This window comes from Eriocheir sinensis, chromosome 2 (assembly GCF_024679095.1).
Source record: "Eriocheir sinensis breed Jianghai 21 chromosome 2, ASM2467909v1, whole genome shotgun sequence".
Lineage (NCBI taxonomy): Eukaryota > Metazoa > Arthropoda > Malacostraca > Decapoda > Varunidae > Eriocheir > Eriocheir sinensis.
Window position 1 is genome coordinate 3,556,698 of NC_066510.1, and position 19,043 is coordinate 3,575,740.

Sequence of the window (19,043 nt, forward strand, 5' to 3'; positions counted from 1 at the left end):
CACCCTTCTTCCTTGCAATGCCCTTTCTCTTATCTCTCCCTCCATACCACCATGCTTCCATACAACTGATCCAAGGTACTTAAACTCATTGACCTCCTCCATTTCTTCACCATTCAAAATTATTTTGCATTCTTTTTCACATTCAATTCCCACTCTATATGGGCATACAAAATCTACAACCTCACTTCTACTTTGCTCACAAACCATCACTTTACTTTTGTTGACATTTACTTTCAGCTTTCTCCTGTTACAGACACTATCAAAAACACTGACCAAATTTTGTAGGTCACTTTCATTTTCTGCAATGAGCACCGTGTCATCAGCAAACTGTATTGAATTCAGTACCCACTTCCTTCCCTCATCGAACAGTCTTACTCCAACTTCTCCAACTTTGCCCTTAATTTCTCTAATAACACCATCCATATAAATATTGAATAACCATGGTGACATGACGCACCCTTGTCTTAAGCCCACTTTTATCTCAAAATGTTCACTTGTTTCTCCAGTAATTTTGACACATGCAGATGCATCCTCATAGAAAGACTTTATTGCACTAAGCAGTTTTCCTCCCACACCATAAATCTTTAAAACGTCCCACAATGCAATCCAATCGACTCTGTCATGAGCTTTTTCCAAATCCATGAAGGCAGCGTATAGTTTCTTTCCTTTTGCTATTTTTTTTCTACTACCTTCCTGAATGCAAATATCTGATAATCACATCCCCTTCACTTCCTGAAGACTCATTTTTATTAACTTTTTTTCTCTTCTGTAAGTCTTTGCACCCTCTCTATTATGACTCTTCCATATACCTTTCCGGGTATACTCAGGAGACTTATACCTCTATAGCTCCCACATTCCTGCCCTTCCCCTTGTAAACTGGGACAATGATGGCTTTCGTCCAGTCTGCTGGCACCCCCCCCCCTCCCATGCTACTTCACATATCTTGACCATCCATTTAACAACTTCATCTCCTCCACACTTCAACATTTCTGCTGTGATTCCATCAATTCCTGCTGCCTTTCCATTTTTTAATCTTTTTATTGCCTGATTTACTTCTTCATATGTTATACTTCTTTCTTTATATACTCCTCCTCGACCTCTACTCAAAACTGCTGCTGTTACAGCTGCTGGACGTCCATCCTCAAAATTCATTAAGTTTTTGAAATATTCTCTCCATCTCTCTTTCACAGCTTCCTCGTCTTTCAACATCTTTCCATTCTCATCCATAACTTCATTTATTTTACTTGAGGAGATATTTTCTGCATTTCTTTCATTTTTTACTTCTTTCCAATATGATTTCCTGTTCCCTTTATATTTTTCACTTAGTCTTTTTCCAAAGTCTTCATCAACTCTCTTCTTACTTTCTTTTATTGCTTGTTTTAATTTCATTTTGCATTCTCTACATTTCTTTTTCCTTTCCCTTTTTACTTGTTCAGACACATTTCTTTCTTGAGTTTTCTTAAAAAGTTCCCTTTTCTCTTTTACTATCCTCCTTATCTCTTCTGTCCACCATGAATTTCCTTTTCTTTTTCCATCTCTCACCACTTTCATCCCTAACACTTTTTTTGTTGTAGTTACCATTACTTCTTTAAAGGTTTCAAAACCTTTTTCAATATTTGTATTATCTTTTACACTTTCCCATTTTTCACTTAAGGCCTCTGCCATTTCACGGTTACACTCATTTTTATTTCTTTATCCTGTAACTTTTCTATCTTCAGTATTTCCTTTTTTACTTCACCTTTCTTTTCAAACACCCACTTTTCTTTCATCTTTAACTTTGCCAGCACTGCAAGATGGTCAGATCCATCGAACATTCCTCTTACTACCTTTGCGTCACAAATATCTTTTCTAAGCCTTTCATCTACTGCCACATAATCAATCAATCCTTTTTGCTCATTATCTTCTCCCCTCCTCCATGTGTATCGGTGGATATTCTTGTGCTGAAAGAAGGTGTTCGCTAGGAACATTCCCCTCTCAGCACAGACATCCACCAGGCACTCTCCCTTTTCATTCTTCCCAGGTATCCCCCATTTTCCCACCACATCCATCACACATTCATCACCCACTTTAGCATTCATATCTCCCATCATAACAAGTTTCCTTTCTTTCTCAAAACTCTTCAAACATGCATTCACTTCCTCCCAAAAAGCTTCCCTTTCTCTGTCCTTTTTTACTTTTCACATTTACTGGTGCATAAATACACACCCATGCATACTTTTCTAAACCTACTTTTCCTTTCACCCACACAATTCTTGATCCCTTCCAACCATAATCAGTCACACCATTCCACACTCTTTCAGACATCACAATAGCTGTATCCTCCCTTTAAAACTTTTTTCTTTAACACGCTGCCCACAGTGCATGTAAGAATGTCTGGTTCTGTGCCAAAACCATTCTTCCTTGTTTATAGGTGAAGAAAATCGAAATGAATGTTTTATGGACTAACACACACACACACAAACACACACACAATAGAATAGGTAGCAGCTAGAGTTAAGCAGGTAACTCGCCTCCTTTGATTCAAGTGGTGTTCCTGTCTACTTTCCTAAATCTTTCCACAGAAAGTATCGAGACACATCTCAAACTAAGTGTGATCTTGATTCTCAATTACTTCTTGTTTCCTTTAGTAGGCACCAGCAAATACAAGGCTTTTTTGTGTTTTTACCTACCCTGTTTTGCCCTTGGCTTTGTAGTCGCCCAAACCAAACTATTCAACCTTCTACACTCCATGATGGTTAGGGAAACCATATACAGATGAGATTTTCCATATTGTTTCCTCAAATTTCTAAGCTTCAATATGAACACCAAACACTACACAAGGAGTTTTTGAAGTTTTTGGTACTGGTTTGGAGGCTGACTAACCCATCATGGCAAACTGTGAAAGTGGCCCTAAAAATAGACCCTACATCTACATCTATGAACATATTGAGGCATTACAACAATGATCTCCTCACCAGCCATCTGAGCAGCAGTCTGAGGCAGCGGGGTGGTGAGTGGAGCCAAGGGGTGCACGGCTACAGGGTGTGGCAGAGGCTTCTCAAGGCAGAGGGTTTTGGGTGCAGACAAGAGAGGCAGCCTGGTGGGAAGATATGGTGATGCAATACACTTATATGTTACTGTCCATCCCTAATGGTTCACCTCTACACAAACTGCATGAGGAATAGGTGCATAGTCACAGCAGCTTCTGATTCTGGTATATACTATAGTCGGCTCCCCCAAGTCTGAAGTGAGCATAATCATGTTCTGGCAACCTGCTCTCACATGACGTGTCTGATTTCGTGAATACTGTGAGCTAGCCTATGCATGGTAAACAGTCGTCAGTGTCAATAAGATGCAAGCAGCAATAACAAATACCGTCAATTATAGTCGATTTTGAGTTAAAAATATTAATAATTGCACAAACAGCTGTTTTGTTAATATAAAGCCTGCTAATTTCACAACTCCAGACACATTTCTTGCTGCTTACTCTACACTCTACTACTTCCTACATCTGCACCATGCCCAAGCACAGTTTCAAGCCTTTAGAGTATTTTTATTTATTTATAAGTGCAATCATGCAAAATGTACTGTGCCAGATATAAAGGTACAACTTTGAAATGCCTACAAAGCAGTTCATGAAAAAAATGGTGTTCTTTGATTCTGCAATGAAAATAAGAATTTTCAACTGTTAATAAATGGCCTGGAGTTCCAGGCTTCAGAGGGGGCACCCCCCCCAAAAGTACACAGAGACTGCTGTGACTGATGGCGTGGCAACGTCACCAGGCTACAAGGCAATCAACAGGGGCCAAGTTGGTGATGCAAGGAGGCTTCAGCCAGTGGCCACCCCTCAGTCACATCATCCCATGCTAACTGATGCATCCTCATTTGGTGAAGTGAAGAAAGTCATAGAGATATATGCTGTACCATCTTAGAGGGTGCAGACCATGGGACTTCCTATTGATATATAGAAATCCAGCAGATATTGAATAAGGTGTCAAATGAAACAGGAGAGTAAACTTCTAAAAAAAGTCTGTGTTTGGCAAGTTTGATAATCTACAGAGGGAGGCTGAGACTTAGCCCTTTCAATACGGTGACACAGGCATTGGCGTCACAGTATGGAAAGGGTTATGAGGAAATGGAAGAGGATTAATCTTCTTCTAAACCTCTTAATCCTTTTCTAAACCTCTTAATCCTCTTCCATTTCCTCTTAAGAGGTTTAGAAGAGGATTAAGAGGAAATGGAAGAGGATTAAGAGGTTTACAAGAGGATTAATCCTCTTTCATTTCCTCTTAACCCTTTCTATACTGTGGCGCCGATGTCTGCGTCACGTACTGAAAGGGTTAACGACAGATGAAATTATTGAGGTGAGGTGGACAGGAAATGGGAGGATGGTGTCTGATGGATGGGAATTTTCTATTAAAGAAAAAGACATGAGAGAGACATGGGAGTAATGCTGAAAAAGAAACTTGCAGCTACATTGGTGAGTTTTTGGCCAGTTTCTGACACAGTAATATTTGTGAGAACTGATAGAGAGCCATTAAGTTTAAAAATCATTCAGGTGTTTGCCCCCACATCAGAAAAAGAGGATGAAGCAGTGAAACAGTTTAATGAGCAGATAGTGAACATTACAGAGTGATGCAAATCAGATTAAATCAAACTAGTGATGGGAGACCTAAATGCCAAGATCAGTGAGGGTAGTTATAGGAATGTATTTGGAAACTTGGATTGGAAGAGGAATGAATGAAGTGATTGACTGGTAGAATGGCACACTGGATGGGATCAGATGATGACGAATGCATGCTTCAGACTAGCTAGATTGACAAGGGTGTGTTCCGTCACTGGATTTGTTTTCCATGTATAGCCAAGTGGCAATGGATGAGATGAAGAATTTAGATGAAATTTGAATAGAGGGAAGAAATATCTGATGACACAGTGTTAGTGGCAGACTCAGAGGAAAGGCTCCAGGTACTAGTGGACAAAATGGACGAGGAATGTAGAAGAACGGGGCTGGAAGTTAACCCGGTAGCAGTGACGGGCCAAATTTGTGGCTTTACCGTGTAGCAGCGACAGGCCAAATTTGTGCCATGATTTAAACCCCCAAAAATAGATGATACATAAACTGATCACAAATGCTTTTATATATATTATGAAATGGTTTGTGTGAGGGGTGATTTTTTTCTCATTTTTCTTGCTTAGAGGGACCATTAAGAAACATGATCCCTGCTACTACTGGGTTAACATCACCAAAAACAGAGTATGAGAACAACAATGATGAATGACAGTTGGTTGATTGTCTGCACCAACCTCCAGGGCTCCCAAGCCAAGCAGGTGGAAACGTTCAAATACCTTGGCAGTCTAGCGCATGAGTATGAGAGGTGTGACAGGGAAACTAAAGTGAGCATTGCTATAGGTAAAAACAGTTTAACCCGTTGACTGTGGATTTCCTGCAAGAAGACCTCACCAAGCTACAGGAATGGAGCAATAAGCAGAGGTGGGCGCGGTATTGAAAAATCAGTAGGGGGGTTGCGGTAGTGCGGTACTTTTTCCGGAGTAGTGTGGTTGCGGTAGTACGGTCCCATTATTTGCTTTCCCAGTGTGGTACGCGGTGTGCGGTACTGCGGTAGTCACTAGTCAATACAAAAAAATACTTCAGTGCCTATCCTGGATATCCACTGACTGACTAATAACTTGTGATATAAAAATAAAAATAAAGGAGGACTGGGGGAGGGAGGGAGGGAGGTAAGGGAGGAGGAAGGAGGGGATAGGGGAGTAGACGACGGGAAGGGGAGGAGGGGGACGGAAGGGAATGCAACTTTCCGAGGGAGGAGGGAGGGGACACGGAAGGGGGAGGAGGAGATCAGCGTCATGTGAGAGAGGAGGAAGTGGGGGGTGGGAAGGAAGGAAGAAAGAAAGAAAGAAAGGAAGGAAGGAAAAAAGGAAGGAAGGAAGGAAGGAAAGAAGAAAGAAAGAAAGGAAGGAAGAAAGGAAGGAACAAAGGAAAGAAAGAAAGAAAGAAAGAAAGGAAAGAAGAAAGAAAGAAAGAAAGAAAGAAAGGAAAGAAGAAAGGAAGGAAAGAAAGAAAGAAAGAAGAAAGAAAGAAAGAAAGAAAGTAAGGAAGGAAGGAAGGAAGGATGGTGTGACAGCTGCAGTAGCACTAGACAGAGAGGAATGGTAGGGAGGATATGGGGGAGTGAAGGAGAAGGGGAGGAGGGGAGGAAGGGGAGGAAAATCAAAAAGCTGAGGTAAACTACATGAAAGCCTTAGAAGAGCCCAAAATCTAGCCTTGACAGTGCATGGGAGTGATTTGTGGACCTTTTTTTATTATTATTTTTTTGCCCTTGTGCCGTTTCCTTTGCTGTAAAAAAATAAATAAATAAATAAATAAATAAATAAATAAATAAAAAAATAAAAAGCTGAGGTAAACTACATGAAAGCCTTAGAAGAGCCCAAAATCTAGCCTTGACAGTGCATAAGAGGAGTGATTTGTGGACCTTTTTTTATTATTATTTGTTTGCCCTTGTGCCGTTTCCTTTGCTGGGGAAAAAAAAAAAAAAAAAAAAGCTGAGGTAAACTACATGAAAGCCTTAGAAGAGCCCAAAATCTAGCCTTGATGGTGCATGGGAGTGATTTGTGGACCTTTTTTATTATTACTTTTTTGCCCTTGTGCCGTTTCCTTTGCTGGAAAAAAAAAAAAAAAAAAAAAAAAAAAAAAAAACCTGAGGTAAACTACATGAAAGCCTTAGAAGAGCCCAAAATCTAGCCTTGACAGTGCATGGGAGTGATTTGTGGACCTTTTTTTTTATTATTATTTTTTTGCCCTCGAACCGTTTCCTTTGCTGTAAAAAAAAAAAGCAGAGGTAAACTACATGAAAGCCTTAGAAGAGCCCAAAATCTAGCCTTGACAGTGCATAAGAGGAGTGATTTGTGGACCTTTTTTTTATTATTATTTTTTTGCCCTTGTGCCGTTTCCTTTGCTGTAAAAAAAAAAAAAGCTGAGGTAAACTACATGAAAGCCTTAGAAGAGCCCAAAATCTAGCCTTGACAGTACATGGGAGGAGTGATTTGTGGACCTTTTTTATTATTATTTTTTTGCCCTTGTGCCATTTCCTTTCCTGGGAAAAAAAAAGCTGAGGTAAACTACACGAAAGCCTTAGAAGAGCCCAAAATTTAGCCTTGATGGTGCATGGGAGGAGTGATTTGTGGACCTTTTTTTATTATTATTTTTTTGCCCTTGTGCCGTTTCCTTTACTGTAAAAAAAAAAAGCTGAGGTAAACTACACGAAAGCCTTAGAAGACTCCAAACATAGCAAGGGTCTGTAGGCTAAATGGCAAAGCTTGATAACAGGGACAAAAAGCTGTGGGTGCAGTTTATCAGTGGTAAGGATGTTTATAAAATCCTATCACTACATCATAGCTACCAGAGTTGTTGAGTATCTCCCCGACTCCCTTACCAGTGCTCCAAGGTTGTGACGCTTGGTACAGCAGGTCACAATAACTGTGCTAGACAAGTCTGTGGATGACAAAAGAAAAACTACAGTACTGCACATATCAAGCCCATGCACTAGTATTTAAGATTTACCAATGTTACATATCAGGGTAGGCGGTGGCTGAGTAGTTAGCGTGCTGGGCCCACATTCACCCTGCGATGGATGACGCGGGTTCGAATCCCCAAGCTACCACCTGGGATTTTTCAGTCACCGTCGAGTGGCCTAAGACTACCCACATGCTGTCCAGAAGACCACCCATCATCCCAGACCCTAGAGGAAACCGTCCAAGTGAATCAAGATAGAGTTCCGGGGGGCAGCATGAGCCATGAGAAGATAGCGCCACTATAAATAACACTTGCCTGCGCCATGACGGGGTGAGGCCAACTACCATCCAGGCCCCTCAAGAAAGCCTAATGGCACTATAGGCTTACACGTAAAAAAAAATATATAAATAAATAAATAAATAAAAAATAAAAAAATTACCCTCAAAATAATTGCCTAAGTTGTTTTTCAGCGATTTCCAAGTTTTTGTCAAGATCAATTTTTCAACACGTGACGCCCATTTTTGTACAGTTGCCTTCGTCATTCAGGGTTTGAGTGTTCTAGAATTGGCCTTTTCGTTTCTGCCTAAATCTTAAGCCAAATGAGATAATGACAGTTCTTTTCTGATTTCCTGTAAAGTAGAACATAATGACTTGGATGGCTTGTTTACGGTGACAATATACGTACAGGAAGTGCAATCATCTCTTTAACCCTTAGACGGCGGTGTAACTCTACATAGGCGGTCCAAAATTCAGCCAGTTAGTTTTGTATGGCAGAAATATAACAACACTTCCAGATTACGGTAGAATCTAGTACAGGTAACTCTCGATTTACGCAAGCTTGGTTTACGTGTTTTTTAAATAATGCGGGGTCCAAAATCCAAATAAATGTTTAATTTACACGTTTTTTCACTTATAATAATAATAATAATAATAATAATAATAATAATAATAATAATAAATGGTTTATTCATTTGTAGGGAGCCATAAGGCTGAAAATACACAAAAATACCATACAATGAGTTTCATGTGGTGAGTAATGGGGGAAGCGGGGAAGGGTGATGTGTGTGTGTGTGTGTGTGTGTTGGAGTGGAGGGGTCATGTGATCACGGAGGTGTTAATGACCCTCACAAGTGTCGGTATCGCACTGAGCTGATATCTGTCCGTGCGAGTTTTGATCGGGACGAGAATATTGTGGTGTCTTGTGGGTCTAGTGGGGGGAGGGAGGGCAGGTGGGAGTAGGTCTCTATGACGGGGGTTGTGGAGGAGGGACTTGCCAAATTTGGTTGGGTATGTCTGGTATCGGTCCTGTAGGGTGGGCATATTCAGCTGGGTGAGTGCATGCTCGTAGTTAGTGTAAGAGTTGCCCAGAATCTGTCTGCATGCACGCCTATGCACTCTCTCTAATTGGCATTGCTGGGTCTTGTTGATGGAGGAAGCCCAAGCAGGAGAGGCGTAGAAGAGTCTGGGAAGGATGAAGGTGGTGTGCAGGTCCTTGAGCGACCTTTGGGGGGCTCCCAGTGCCTTCATGCGCCTCAACATGAAAAGTTTGTAGGAAGCCGCCCTGATGATGGTGGTGACGTGCTTGCCCCAGCTCAGTTTGTTGTCCAGGGTGACTCCAAGTAGTTTGGTGGACTCAACCACCTGCAGCTGGTGAGGGCCAACCTCCAGGGCTGGCGGTGGGATGGCAGTGGTGGAGGTGTGAAAATGCATCACCACCGTCTTGCTGGTGTTGATGGTGACGTGGTTGTCTTGCGTCCAGCTCTGCAGTCGGTCCAGAATGTGTTGTAGGGGCGTGTAGTCAGGGGCTGTGTTGTTGATGGAGATGCCCACTGTAGAATCATCCACGTACTTCCAGCGATGAGGGGCGTCTAACAGAGCATTGTTAATCAGAATAAGGAAGCAAAGAGGCCCCATGTGCGTCCCTTGTGGCACCCCAGCAGATAGGGGCTGGAGGGTGGAGGTGCAGCCCTGATGACGCACAGCTTGGTGCTGGTGCATCAGGAAGTCCGCCAGCCAGGATGTCAGGTGGGAGGGCAGGCCGATGTTTATGGCCTTGGTGATAACAGTGGTGTGGTCAACCAGGTCGAAGGCTTTCCGAAAGTCAATAAAGGCGAGGGCAGAGGAAGTTTTTCTGGTTTCCAGGTTTTTAAGAATGAAATCAAGGAAACTAATGAGGCAATGTGTTGTGGAGGAGGCTCTAACGTTGCCGAACTGCCTCTGATCAATTTTGTAATGAATAGTATCATATGCCCAGCTAAATACAAAGTCTTCACAAAGCAGGCTCGGGATTGGAGTGATGGCAATGGGTCTTAGTTCATTGAGTGAGGTGGGGTTGGTGACTTTGGGGATGGGAGTGACGAATGAGGTTTTCCAATCTGTGGGGCATTTGCTCTGAGTGAGGGAGGCATTTATGATGGAGGCAAGGGGGGTAGCAAGTTCATAGGAAAACTCCTGATAAAGCTTTATGGGTAAATCTAGGGGTGTGGTAGACCTTTTGAGTTTGAGAGATCTGAGCTTTTCGGCAACTTGAAACTCTTCCACAGAAAGAGGATTAGACGGGGAGGGAGGCAAGGCCTAGGGGGGGGAAGACTTTGACAGATGGAGGAAAAGTGAGATTTAATCAGTTCATCTATCTCAAGGGGGGAGGAGGAGGAGGGGAGAAAAGGGAAAGCCAACGACGGGTTTCCCAGGCCACACAAATGGCGTATCTTGGATAACAACTTGCTGGTGTTATTGCCCTCCAGGTGTTGTAGTTCTTGGGGGTAGTACTCCTTCTTCGCCACTGCGATTTCCCTGATGACTGTGTTGCGAAGGGCCCTGTATCTTGCTCGGTCCGTGTTGAAGGCGCGGTTCCTTTGCTGCATTAAGGCCTTAATCCTGGAGGTCATCCAAGGCAGGTCGGCTGGGTGGGTGTGTTGTGTCTTGGTGGGGAAGAAGTGGTGATACGCCTGAGTGATGGTGGCGAGGTAGTTGTTCCACTTCTCCGTGACGTCACGAACGGTAAGGACCTCGACCCAAGGATAGCCCACCAACCACTGCCCAAACTGCCTAATCTTGGAGTCAGATGTCGGGCGGGTGGTCCTCTTGGCCGTTTCACACCTCCGTGAGATGGTAGGGGAGGGCGTCCACAGGACTGAGGTGTGATTGCTTTGGCCCATGGGGGGGAGGGGCTGAGGGGGGGAGTACCAGTCCGTCAGGTCAGTGAGGATAAGGTCCAGCGTGTTCCTTTTGTGCGTGGGAAAATTAACAAGTTGTGTGAGGCACAGCTGGTTGGTAATGTCCGCAATGTCTAGTTCATTGAAGTCCCCACACAACACGAACTTAGCACCAGGGTACCTAACACGTGTAGCGTCCACTGTATTGATGAGATGGTTCACTAATGCAGGGCCGGAGGGAGAGCGGGGTGGATGGTACATTGTACATAGACTAATGGTGTCAACCTGGTGGGGGTGGCGGGAGGGGGTGGCGTTGATCCACATTGCCTCCACCTCATCAGGAACGGGAGTGGCCACCAGATGTCTCATGCAACTAGACTCACACGGCGCCGCGGCCACACAGCTGAGCTCAGTTCTTCCCGCGCACCATTTGAACAACAATACAGTACCCACGCTGCCACGCTACTCAACAATAGGGGTGGGCAGGTACTGGTACCAGTACTGGTACTAACAGTACCAGCTATACGGTACGGTACCGGTACCAGACTGCTCGGTACCAGTACCAATACTAGCCAGTCGCTCATGGTGTCCCTCATTTCTTCCTCACACGAGTGAGGCTGAGTGCCTGAGTGGATATCTCGGTGATATGGATATTCTCTCTCTCTCTCTCTCCACTGAATGAAGTGAATATTTCTTTTTCGATAGAAACCTACCTCTTGTTTGATTTACATTGTTTTTGATTTACGCGACCTCTTCAAGGACACAATACTCGCATAAATTGAGTTACCTGTATATATTATTATTATTATTTCCGATTGGGGCAAGAGGAACCTGGTGTCCTTCAACGCCTCAAAAACACAGTTTCTCCACCTATCCACTCGACACAATCTTCCAAACAACTATCCCCTATTCTTTGACAACACCCAGCTATCACCTTCCTCAACACTAAACATCCTCGGTCTATCCTTAACTCAAAATCTCAACTGGAAACTTCATATCTCATCTCTTACTAAATCAGCTTCCTCGAGGCTGGGCGTTCTGTACCGTCTCCGCCAGTTCTTCTCCCCTGCACAGTTGCTATCCATTTACAGGAGCCTTGTCTGCCTTCGTATGGAGTATGCATCTCGTGTGGGGGGGCTCCACTCACACAGCTCTCCTTGACAGAGTGGAGTCAAAGGCTCTTCGTCTCATCAGCTCTCCTCCTCATACTGATAGTCTGTTACCTCTCAAATTTCGCTGCCATGTTGCCTCTCTTTCTATCTTCTATCGATATTTCCACACTGACTGCTCTTCTGAACTTGCTAACTGCATGCCTCCCATCCTCCCGCGGCCCCGCTGCACACAACTTTCTACTCATGCTCATCCCTATACTGTCTAAACCCCTTATGCAAGAGTCAACCAGCATCTTCACTCTTTCATCCCTCACTCTGGTAAACTCTGGAATAATCTTCCTTCATCTGTATTTCCCCCTGCCTACGACTTGAACTCTTTCAAGAGGAGGGTATCAGGACACCTCTCCTCCCGAAATTGACCTTTCGTTTTGGACACTCCTTTGACCTCTGTTCGGGAGCAGTGAGTAGCGGGCTTTTTTTTTATTAATGCCCTTGAACTGCCTCCTTAGCTGTAAAAAAAAAAAAAAAAAAAAAAATTAAGACACTTCTCCACCAAATATTGACCTCTCTCTTGGCCACTCTCTACTTTCATCTTTTTTTTAGGAGCAGCATTTAGCAGGCTTTTTTTCTTCACTTTTTTATGCCCTTGAGCTGCTTCCCTTCCTGTAAAAAAAAATAAATAAATAAATAAATAAATAAAAAAAGGTGCGTGGGGCGAAGTGAATAACGGAACAAATAACGAAACATTGAAACGTGCACAGAAACAAACCCACACATCGTACAGTCTCCTCCTGCGTCGCCACGAGGGCCACACCCATGCCAACAGTTGCACAGGCAGCCATCACAGCACAAAGATGTTCACAGACTTGAGGCAACACACACACAAAGATACACACACCAAAAACAATGAAAAAAGAGGTTTGTTCACCGGGTAAATTTGTCCCCGTGTAATAGTGCTCTAACCCCTTAACCTGGTAGCAGTGGGGATCATGTTTCTTAATGGTCCCCCCAAGCGAGAAAAATGCAAAAAAATCACCCCTCACACAAACCATTTCATAATATATATCAAAGCATTTGTGATCAGATTATGTATTATATATCTATTTGGGGGGTGTTTAATTCATGGCAAATTTGGCCCGTCGCTGCTACACGGTAAAGCCACAAATTTGGCCCGTCGCTGCTACACGGTAAAGCCACAAATTTGGCCAGTCGCTGCTACATGGTAAAGCCACAAATTTGGCCCGTCGCTGCTACACGGTAAAGCCACAAATTTGGCCCGTCGCTGCTACACGGTAAAGCCACAAATTTGGCCCGTCGCTGCTACACGGTAAAGCCACAAATTTGGCCCGTCGCTGCTACACGGTAAAGCCACAAATTTGGCCAGTCGCTGCTACATGGTAAAGCCACAAATTTGGCCCGTTGCTGCTACATGGTAAAGCCACAAATTTGGCCCGTCACTGCTACCGGGTTAACTGCAGATTTCCTACAAGAATACATCACCAAGCTACAGGAGTGGAACAAAAAGTGGCTGCTACAATTCATTGAAGAAAATGTAAAGTCCTGCACCTTGGGAGGGGAAATTCAGCATACCAATACCACATGGGAAACACTCCACTATCCACCTCAGAGGCAGAGAAAGACCTGGGAGCATATGTTACCAGGCTACCAGTGAAGGCCAAATCCATGCCAATCACAGTGGATGGGTTAAGGCAATGGCAAAAATTTCAGCAAGGACATGAAAAAAAAGAGTAGTTGGAAAGTTTTGTTTAGTCGGCGCAACATCTGTGGCCATATGCCGGAGAGAGACAGATGGGGAAGGAATTATAGAAGGGAACAGATCCCAGGAGACGGGACACAACCCCTGATTAATACCTGGTACCCATTCACTGCTGGGTGGACAGGGGCATAGGGTATCGGAAAAGCCGCCCAAATTTTTCCACTCCGCCTGGGAATCGAACCTAGGCTCTCTCGGTTGTGAGCCGAGTGTGCTAACCACTGCACCATGAAGCCCCCACCCTCATGGAAGCCACACTGGTGCACAGAAAGGTTGGAAGTTGATAGATGCTTAAGAACTTTCCTGTTACGGATTGTTTCAAAAGTTTTAGAAAGACAAGAAGGTAAAGCTATAGGGCTGTAGTTTCAAGAATTAAGAGTAGTCACCCTTCTTAGGCACCAGGTGTATACAGGTTGTCCTTAAGTTATGACAAGGTTCTGGACCAGTAGACTGAACTGAGGTCAAATTGGCCCTGCTGCACACGACTTTCTACTCATGCTCATCCCTATACTGTCCAAACCCCTTATGCAAGAGTCAACCAGCATCTTCACTCTTTCATCCCTCACACTGGTAAACTCTGGAACAATCTTCCTTCATCTGTATTTCCTCCTGCCTACGACTTGAACCCTTTCAAGAGGAGGGTATCAGGACACCTCTCCTCCCGAAGTTGACCTCTCTTTTCGGACACTCCTTTGACCTCTGTTCGGGAGCAGTGAGTTGCGGGCTTTTTCTTTATCTTTTTCTTTGCACCCTTGAACTGCCTCCAGGTCGAAAGTTACATTAAAAAAACAACAACAAAAAAAGTCCCGCCACATATGGAGCAGCATTCCTGCGCCTCCCACCTCCCCCCTTTCTTCCCAAGCCCTCAAGTGTACAAAGACCTTCCTGCAGAAGTCGAGTCAACTTGAGAGGATCTCATCCCTACCCTGGCTGGTGTGATGGCTGAAGTGGCAGCAAGTGACGTCACATGTCGAGGCGCCTAAGCTTCACCGTAACTGACGTCAAGTACACCAAGGCACCGAGCCTCTCACTTGGATAATACACAGCTGCCTGCCAACGTTATTCTCCCCTAGTTAACCCATCCGCTGTGATTGGCATGGATTTCACCTTCACTGGTAGCCTGGTAACATATATACTCCCAGGTCTTTGCTTCTGTGGTGGATAGTGGAGTGTTTCTCATGTGGTACTGGTATGCTGGATTTCCCCTCCCAAGGTGCAGGACTTCACGTGTTTCTTCAATGAATTGTAGCAGTGAAACGCCAGAATTTACTCTTTACTACACTCCAACACAACCACAGCGTGTAACGAAACACACGAGAAATTAGACAAGGAAAGATTTGCCGGCGCCGGGGATCGAACCCGCGACCAGCGAGACGGGAGAGCCACTCCTTAACCAGTCGGCCAAAGAGGTACCCCACTCGCAGAGTGAGTGATGGGAGGCTCGCCCATCAGGCAAGTCGCTGCACTACACGGCTCCCTATTCCTATTTAGATTAATTTCTGTGTTGAGATTTCCCATATTCTATGAACTTCGGAGAGCATGGGCCATCACTCTACCTGTTACCCACTCATGGCCTTGCCACCAGTGAAACGCCAGAATTTTTCTCTTTACTATGCTCCACATGACCACAGCGTGTAACGAAACACGAGAAATTAATCCAGACAAGGAAAGGTTTTGCCGGCGACGGGGATCGAACCAGCTCGCCAATCCGGCAAGTCGCTGCACTACAGCAGACACTTTTTGTTCCATTCCTGTAGCTTGGTTATGTCTTCTTGCAGGAAATCCGCAGTCAAGGGGTTATCTAGCATTGTCTTTCCACAACCTTCATTGTTTACTTTTGTATTGTACATATGTACATAGTAAGTTCTGGTATAATGCTCAGTGTAGCATAAATCCATACACTGTCCATGGCCCACAAGACAATGCAGGGGACTGGATCAGCTGACTCAGCCATCCTCCAAGGCTTCGTTCACTCCACAAACCACCTGAGCTAAGTGCAGACTTAAATTCCCGTGTGTTTTTCAGGAGATTAATGTATCACTGAATTCCCTGTTCATATTGCAGATCCATAGTATAGGAAATTGCTCTTGCGTCGCTCTCCACACTGGTTCTACAACATCTGGACCACGGGAGTAATAGTCATTAGTGGTAGTTGGGGTTAGGGAGGGTCTATCTAAAATTGAAGTGTGTCATCATTTATTATATCCAAACAATCCATGATATTATTCTGTGAAACCCAATAATTTTTCACACAGTGTAAGCAAACCGCTGCTGTACCCATGGCGGGATATTTGAAATGCCAACTTATTACTTAACAAAGTATAACTACATAATATTATTGACCTGGTTGTGTGAGCAGTCTTAAGTCGCATATGTTGTAACTCAAGGACCACCTGTACAGGCATGGTTTCAGCAGGAAGGAAAGGTAGATGTTGAAAGGCAAAGACGAGAGTTTGATCAGGCAGGGCGCCAGCACGGAAGCACAGTTTTTAAGGACTATAGGAGGCACTCCATCGAGTCAATAATCTTTCTGGGTATTGAGACCAGAGAGGGCACAGTAAACATCATTCTTAAGAAGTTTAATAACAGGCATAGTGGAGTGAGAGGGGGGATGAGTGGGAGGAATATGCCAAGAAATTTTCAGAGTGAAATTTTTGAGAAGTTTGAGCGCAGAGTTCAGCCCTAGAGACATATGTGACGGCGTTGTTGGCATCGGGACTTAGGAGAAGTGGGGAGAAGTTGAAGATATTTCTGGCTAGGTGCCAGAAGTCTCTGGAAGAATTAAAGAAGTGAAATGTTATCATTTTCAATTGATGAAGGAGCTTTTGGTAAGTTAAAGAATAGATTTGTGCAATTTTGGGCAGAATATATAGATCATGATTAGCAGTAGTATGAAGACTCAGGTGCTTTTTGTGAGCTGCCTCTCTATCTTTGATAACACAAGAACAAGCATAATTGAATCAGTTATTTTTAGCACAGGGAGTAGAGGAAGACTGTGGAATGTGTGCCTCCGTGCCAGAAACAATCACCTCTGTAATGCACTGGGCACACACACAGAGGGATTTCTAACCTGGAAGCAGTGATCATTCCTCAGGAAATTGGAGAAGTATATTCTCAGGTCATCCCACCTAGCTAAAGCCTTTTTTTTTTTTTTAATGTTGCCTATAGTGCCAGTAGGCTCTCTCGAGGGGTCTCTTGGATGGCCCCAGCCCATTAGTGGCACAGGCGAATTTTATTTTCAGTGGCTGCCATGATATATCGTCACCTTCGTAAACAAACCGCATAAGTCATTATTTTCTACTTTACAGGAATTCAGAAAAGAATTGTCATTATCTCATTTGGCTTAAGATTTAGGCAGAAATGAAAAGGCCAATTCTAGAACACTCAAACCTTGAATGACGAAGCAACTGTACAAAAATGGGCGTCACGTGTTGAAAAAACGATGTAGACAAAAACCTGGAAATCGCTGAAAAATGACTTAGGCAATTATTTTATGAGGGTGACGATACGACTTGCTTGGCCCATGCTGCCCCCCAGTGCTCCTCTTGACTCCTCTCGGTAAATGTAGCTGCACATGACCTTGGCACTCTTCTCCATCTCACTGCCCCCTGAGCCTGTGGTTGGTCAGGAGCCACCAGCCTGGGACACACGGCAAGTAGCATGACATCTGTGTTGCCATAGCTTTACTTCCCCAGGTACCCATTTAGGAACAAGTTTGAGGGGAAGGAAAAACCTGTGTGAGATGGGAGCCAACTGCCCCAGGGTGATATCCAAACCTAGGCCCAGAAATTCGTGGTTAACCCGTAGCAGCGACGGGCCAAATTTGTGGCTTTACCCTGTAGCAGCGACAGGCCAAATTTGTGGCTTTACCATGTAGCAGCGACGGGACAAATTTGTGGCTTTACTGTGTAGCAGCGACGGGCCAAATTTGTGGCTTTACCCTGTAGCAGCGATGGGCCAAATTTGTGCCATGATATAACCCCCAAAAAACAGATGATGCATAAACTGATCACAAATGCTTAGATATATATAATGAAATGGTTTGTGTGAATGACGATTTTTTCTCATTTTTCTCACTTAGAGGGACCATTAAGAAACATGATCCCTGCAGCTACCAGGTTAAGTGTGCAAACCCCTACAAGCCCTATGCCATGGAAATGAAGATGTCAGACGATTGGGCTTATAACCGTGAAAGATTAATACTGATGTGCCTGATATTACCAGTATAAGTGTGTAATACTAGAAGGAAGACATCAAACACATATCAGTGAAGTGAAGTGTCATGAAATTTGGTGCAACATTAAAGGGTGGTCTGAGGAGGCATTCAACTCTTTCTATATTTCTTCAGCTTTATCTAGTGACTTTATCCCCTACAAGAAACACTGCCCAACCCCAGTTAACCTTACCTGCTTGTTACAGGTGGAATATGACCCTTAATGGCTGGTATTCTGCATCTGCCTCCTCCACTGGTCACCTTAACTTCCTCTTCTTGCATGACAAAAAATTCTGACACCTATCTCACAGCGGCAAAGAAAAGAGAAAGGCAGGATAAATGTCCAATATTTCTCACAGTGGCAAAGAAAAGAGAAGGGCAGGATAAATGTCCACTACTTCTCACAGCAGCAAAGAAAAGAGAAAGGCAGGATAAATGTCCAATACTTCTCAGAGCAGCAAAGAAAAGAGAAGGGCAGGATAAATGTCCACTACTTCTCACAGCAGCAAAGAAAAGAGAAGGGCAGGATAAATGTCCACTACTTCTCACAGCAGCAAAGAAAAGAGAAAGGCAGGATAAATGTCCACTACTTCTCACAGTGGCAAAGAAAAGAGAAGGGCAGGATAAATGTCCACTACTTCTCACAGCGGCAAAGAAAAGAGAAGGGCAGGATAAATGTCCAATACTTCTCACAGCAGCAAAGAAAAGAGAAGGGCAGGATAAATGTCCACTACTTCTCACAGCGGCAAAGAAAAGAGAAGGGCAGGATAAATGTCCACTACTTCTCACAGCAGCAAAGAAAAGAGAAGGGCAGGATAAATGTCCACTATTTCTCACAGCAGCAAAGAAAAGAGAAGGGCAGGATAAATGTCCACTACTTCTCACAGCAGCAAAGAAAAGAGAAAGGCAGGATAAATGTTCACTACTTCTCACAGCAGCAAAGAAAAGAGAAGGGCAGGATAAATGTCCACTACTTCTCACAGTGGCAAAGAAAAGAGAAGGGCAGGATAAATGTCCACTACTTCTCACAGCAGCAAAGAAAAGAGAAAGGCAGGATAAATGTTCACTACTTCTCACAGCAGCAAAGAAAAGAGAAGGGCAGGATAAATGTCCACTACTTCTCACAGCGGCAAAGAAAAGAGAAGGGCAGGATAAATGTCCACTACTTCTCACAGTAACAAAGAAAAGAGAAGGGCAGGATAAATGTCCAATACTTCTCACAGCGGCAAAGAAAAGAGAAGGGCAGGATAAATGTCCAATACTTCTCACAGCAGCAAAG

General features: G+C 43.9%; 1 protein-coding gene across 5 annotated transcripts in view; it reads right to left on the reverse strand.

Moving 5' to 3' along the window:
- LOC126998572 (leucine-rich repeat-containing protein 40-like) overlaps positions 1-19,043 on the reverse strand; it is a 98,490-nt gene that overhangs the window by 74,982 nt on the left and 4,465 nt on the right. For 2 of the 5 annotated variants that reach the window (XM_050860393.1, XM_050860386.1), the window contains exons 2-3: positions 17,958-18,064; positions 2,955-3,076 (exon numbers count right to left, since the gene is read on the reverse strand). In XM_050860393.1, the coding sequence (XP_050716350.1) occupies positions 2,955-3,076; positions 17,958-18,046 (211 nt within the window). In that variant the 5' untranslated portion in view covers positions 18,047-18,064. Of the gene's footprint in view, positions 1-2,954; positions 3,077-7,430; positions 7,490-17,957; positions 18,065-19,043 lie in introns of all 5 variants that reach the window. The other 3 variants (XM_050860403.1, XM_050860418.1, XM_050860412.1) reach the window with 2 other exon arrangements.